Source organism: Haliotis asinina, chromosome 13 (genome assembly GCF_037392515.1).
Source record: "Haliotis asinina isolate JCU_RB_2024 chromosome 13, JCU_Hal_asi_v2, whole genome shotgun sequence".
Lineage (NCBI taxonomy): Eukaryota > Metazoa > Mollusca > Gastropoda > Lepetellida > Haliotidae > Haliotis > Haliotis asinina.
In genome coordinates, this window is record NC_090292.1 from 3823993 (window position 1) to 3829293 (window position 5301).

The 5301-nt window shown below is 38.4% G+C and overlaps 1 protein-coding gene across 1 annotated transcript; it reads left to right on the top strand.

Moving 5' to 3' along the window:
• Nucleotides 1-4490: 4490 nt before the first annotated feature.
• On the top strand, nt 4491-4943 carry LOC137260354 (ankyrin repeat and SOCS box protein 1-like). The gene has a single exon (XM_067798027.1). The coding sequence runs from the start codon at nt 4491-4493 to the stop codon at nt 4941-4943; it is 453 nt and encodes a 150-aa protein (XP_067654128.1).
• The last annotated feature ends 358 nt before the right edge of the window (nt 4944-5301 follow it).

Sequence of the window (5301 nt, forward strand, 5' to 3'; positions counted from 1 at the left end):
AGACTGGCTTATCCCTTATTACCCTAATAAATATCAAACAACAATGATACATAATATGTCCAATCGTACACAAGATATTTATGCTGAGGTTGCCATCAGACAGCTGGAATACTGCAGAGTGTGGCGTTAAACAACAAAAAGACTGAGACATAGACTGGCTTATCCCCTATTACCCTAATAAATATCAAACAACAATGATACATAATGTATCCAATCGTACACAAGATATTTATGCTGAGGTTGCCATCAGACAGCTGGAATACTGCAGAGTGTGGCGTTAAACAACAAACAGACTGAGACATAGACTGCTTGTCCCTTATTACCCTAATAAATATCAAACAACAATGATACATAATATATTCAATCGTACACAAGATATTTCTGCTGAGGTCGCCATCAGACAGCTGGAATACTGCAGAGTGTGGCGTTAAACAACAAAAAGACTGAGACATAGACTGCTTTATCTCTTATTACCCTAATAAATATCAAAGAACAAGGATACATAATATGTCCAATCGTACACAAGATATTTATGCTGAGGTTGCCATCAGACAGCTGGAATACTGCAGAGTGTGGCGTTAAACAACAAAAAGACTGAGACATAGACTGCTTATCCCTTATTACCCTAATAAATATCAAACAACAATGATACATAATATATCCAATCGTACACAAGATATTTATGCTGAGGTCGCCATCAGACAGCTGGAATACTGCAGAGTGTGGCGTTAAACAACAAACAGACTGAGACATAGACTTCTTTATCTCTTATTACCCTAATGAATATCAAACAACAATGATACATAATGTATTCAATCGTACACAAGATATTTATGCTGAGGTCGCCATCAGACAGCTGGAATACTGCAGAGTGTGGCGTTAAACAACAAAAAGACTGAGACATAGACTGCTTTATCCCTTATTACCCTAATAAACATCAAACAACAATGATACATAATATGTCCAATCGTACACAAGATATTTATGCTGAGGTCGCCATCAGACAGCTGGAATACTGCAGAGTGTGGCGTTAAACAACAAAAAGACTGAGACATAGACTGCTTTATCCCTTATTACCCTAATAAATATCAAACAACAATGATACATAATATATCCAATCGTACACAAGATATTTATGCTGAAGTTGCCATCAGACAGCTGGAATACTGCAGAGTGTGGCGTTAAACAACAAACAGACTGAGACATAGACTGGCTTATCCCTTATTACCCTAATAAATACCAAACAACAATGATACATAATGTATCCAATCGTACACAAGATATTTATGCTGAGGTTGCCATCAGACAGCTGGAATACTGTAGAGTGTGGCGTTAAACAACAAACAGACTGAGACATAGACTGCTTTGTCACTTATTACCCTAATAATAAATATCAAACAACAATGATACATAATATGTCCAATCGTACACAAGATATTTATGCTGAGGTTGCCATCAGACAGCTGGAATACTGCAGAGTGTGGCGTTAAACAACAAACAGACTGACACATAGACTGCTTTATCCCTTATTACCCTAATAAATATCAAACAACAATGATACATAACATATCCAATCGTACACAAGATATTTATGCTGAGGTTGCCATCAGACAGCTGGAATACTGCAGAGTGTGGCGTTAAACAACAAAAAGACTGAGACATAGACTGGCTTTATCCCTTATTACCCTAATAAATATCAAACAACAATGATACATAATATATCCAATCGTACACAAGATGTTTATGCTGAGGTCGCCATCAGACAGCTGGAATACTGCAGAGTGTGGCGTTAAACAACAAACAGACTGAGACATAGACTGCTTTATCTCTTATTACCCTAATAAATATCAAACAACAATGATACATAATACATCCAATCGTACACAAGATATTTATGCTGAGGTTGCCATCAGACAGCTGGAATACTGCAGAGTGTGGCGTTAAACAACAAAAAGACTGAGACATAGACTGGCTTATCCCCTATTACCCTAATAAATATCAAACAACAATGATACATAATGTATCCAATCGTACACAAGATATTTATGCTGAGGTTGCCATCAGACAGCTGGAATACTGCAGAGTGTGGCGTTAAACAACAAAAAGACTGAGACATAGACTGCTTGTCCCTTATTACCCTAATAAATATCAAACAACAATGATACATAATATATTCAATCGTACACAAGATATTTCTGCTGAGGTCGCCATCAGACAGCTGGAATACTGCAGAGTGTGGCGTTAAACAACAAAAAGACTGAGACATAGACTGCTTTATCTCTTATTACCCTAATAAATATCAAAGAACAAGGATACATAATATGTCCAATCGTACACAAGATATTTATGCTGAGGTCGCCATCAGACAGCTGGAATACTGCAGAGTGTGGCGTTAAACAACAAAAAGACTGAGACATAGACTGCTTTATCCCTTATTACCCTAATAAATATCAAACAACAATGATACATAATATATCCAATCGTACACAAGATATTTATGCTGAAGTTGCCATCAGACAGCTGGAATACTGCAGAGTGTGGCGTTAAACAACAAACAGACTGAGACATAGACTGGCTTGTCCCTTATTACCCTAATAAATACCAAACAACAATGATACATAATGTATCCAATCGTACACAAGATATTTATACTGAGGTTGCCATCAGACAGCTGGAATACTGCAGAGTGTGGCGTTAAACAACAAACAGACTGAGACATAGACTGCTTTATCCCTTATTACCCTACTAAATACCAAACAACAATGATACATAATGTATCCAATCGTACACAAGATATTTATGCTGAGGTTGCCATCAGACAGCTGGAATACTGCAGAGTGTGGCGTTAAACAACAAACAGACTGAGACATAGACTGCTTTATCCCTTATTACCCTAATAAATATCAAACAACAATGATACATAACATGTCCAATCGTACACAAGATATTTAGGCTAAGGTCGCCATCAGACAGCTGGAATACTGCAGAGTGTGGCGTTAAACAACAAAAAGACTGAGACATAGACTGCTTATCCCTTATTACCCTAATAAATATCAAACAACAATGATACATAATATATCCAATCGTACACAAGATATTTATGCTGAGGTCGCCATCAGACAGCTGGAATACTGCAGAGTGTGGCGTTAAACAACAAACAGACTGAGACATAGACTTCTTTATCTCTTATTACCCTAATAAATATCAAACAACAATGATACATAATGTATTCAATCGTACACAAGATATTTATGCTGAGGTCGCCATCAGACAGCTGGAATACTGCAGAGTGTGGCGTTAAACAACAAAAAGACTGAGACATAGACTGCTTTATCCCTTATTACCCTAATAAATATCAAACAACAATGATACATAATATGTCCAATCGTACACAAGATATTTATGCTGAGGTCGCCATCAGACAGCTGGAATACTGCAGAGTGTGGCGTTAAACAACAAAAAGACTGAGACATAGACTGCTTTATCCCTTATTACCCTAATAAATATCAAACAACAATGATACATAATATATCCAATCGTACACAAGATATTTATGCTGAAGTTGCCATCAGACAGCTGGAATACTGCAGAGTGTGGCGTTAAACAACAAACAGACTGAGACATAGACTGGCTTATCCCTTATTACCCTAATAAATACCAAACAACAATGATACATAATGTATCCAATCGTACACAAGATATTTATGCTGAGGTTGCCATCAGACAGCTGGAATACTGTAGAGTGTGGCGTTAAACAACAAAAAGACTGAGACATAGACTGCTTTATCCCTTATTACCCTAATAAGTATCAAACAACAATGATACATAATGTATCCAATCGTACACAAGATATTTATGCTGAGGTTGCCATCAGACAGCTGGAATACTGCAGAGTGTGGCGTTAAACAACAAACAGACTGAGACATAGACTGCTTTATCCCTTATTACCCTAATAATTATCAAACAACAATGATACATAACATATCCAATCGTACACAAGATATTTATGCTGAGGTTGCCATCAGACAGCTGGAATACTGCAGAGTGTGGCGTTAAACAACAAAAAGACTGAGACATAGACTGGCTTATCCCTTATTACCCTAATAAATATCAAACAACAATGATACATAATATATCCAATCGTACACAAGATATTTATGCTGAGGTCGCCATCAGACAGCTGGAATACTGCAGAGTGTGGCGTTAAACAACAAACAGACTGAGACATAGACTGCTTTATCTCTTATTACCCTAATAAATATCAAACAACAATGATACATAATATATCCAATCGTACACAAGATATTGCTGCAACTTCAGGTTCTAACAGAAAGTTACTTATTAAACACGCTATCGTTAATTCCAGAAAACACATGTTGACATTCCCGTCATGTTGGATTGTTGTCAGCCATGATGGAATTGTTTAAATATTGTAGCAATGTCCGAGTCACGTATCAACATGATGACAACATTGTAGATATGACACAAAGATGTCTGGTGTACATTGTTTACTTTGTGTTGTAGCGACTCCATCACCAACAGCAGGCCACGACCTCTACAACGCCAGCAGACACGGTGACCTGGAGAGTGTGAAGCGGATCCTGGCAGCAGAGCACGTGGTGGACATCAACACTAGAAGTGAAGAATGGAGCTGGACACCGGTGATGGCGGCAGCTTTCTATGGACACAGGGATGTGGTGGAGTTCCTGGTGGGTAGACGGGCTGATGAGTCACTGTTGGACAGTGAGGGTGACAACGTCCTTCACCTTGCTTATATCAAAGGACACTTGGAGACAGTGAAGCTGATCCTATCATTGAACGTTGACATCAACGTCGGGAACAACTTCGGGAACAGCAGCCGACTTGGCGAGAGCCTGTGGACGTCAGCAAGTGTTGGATCTCCTGGTGTCACGTGGTACTCTCTGAAGTCAGTGTTGGTGTAGACAGAGAGGAAACACATGCCGTTACTGTCACCGACGTGTTGTGTTCAGCTGATTCCCTTTTTATTTCTGAATATAAGGAAACTTGTTAAATGTATCTTTACACTTTTGTCACTTGCTGTGTTTGGAATATAGCATGATCAAGCAAGAAAACTGTAAAGTGAATGTAAACATAAACGGTCAGTGATTGTACATAAATATCGTCCGTCTTACCATAATTCTGTGTGAATTTTGTTCTGAGAAACAGACAACAACAAACAGTTTGTTTACATGTCGCTGCACTCTGTGACCTCAGACTGTGCCCAGGTTCACCCAGCTGACTTGACCACATTTGTACAATGACAGTGACGTCAAACTGCTG

Coding starts and splice junctions, on each gene's coding strand:
- LOC137260354 (XM_067798027.1), top strand. CDS start 4,491: ATGTCTGGTGTACATTGTTTACTTTGTGTTGTAGCGACTCCATCACCA.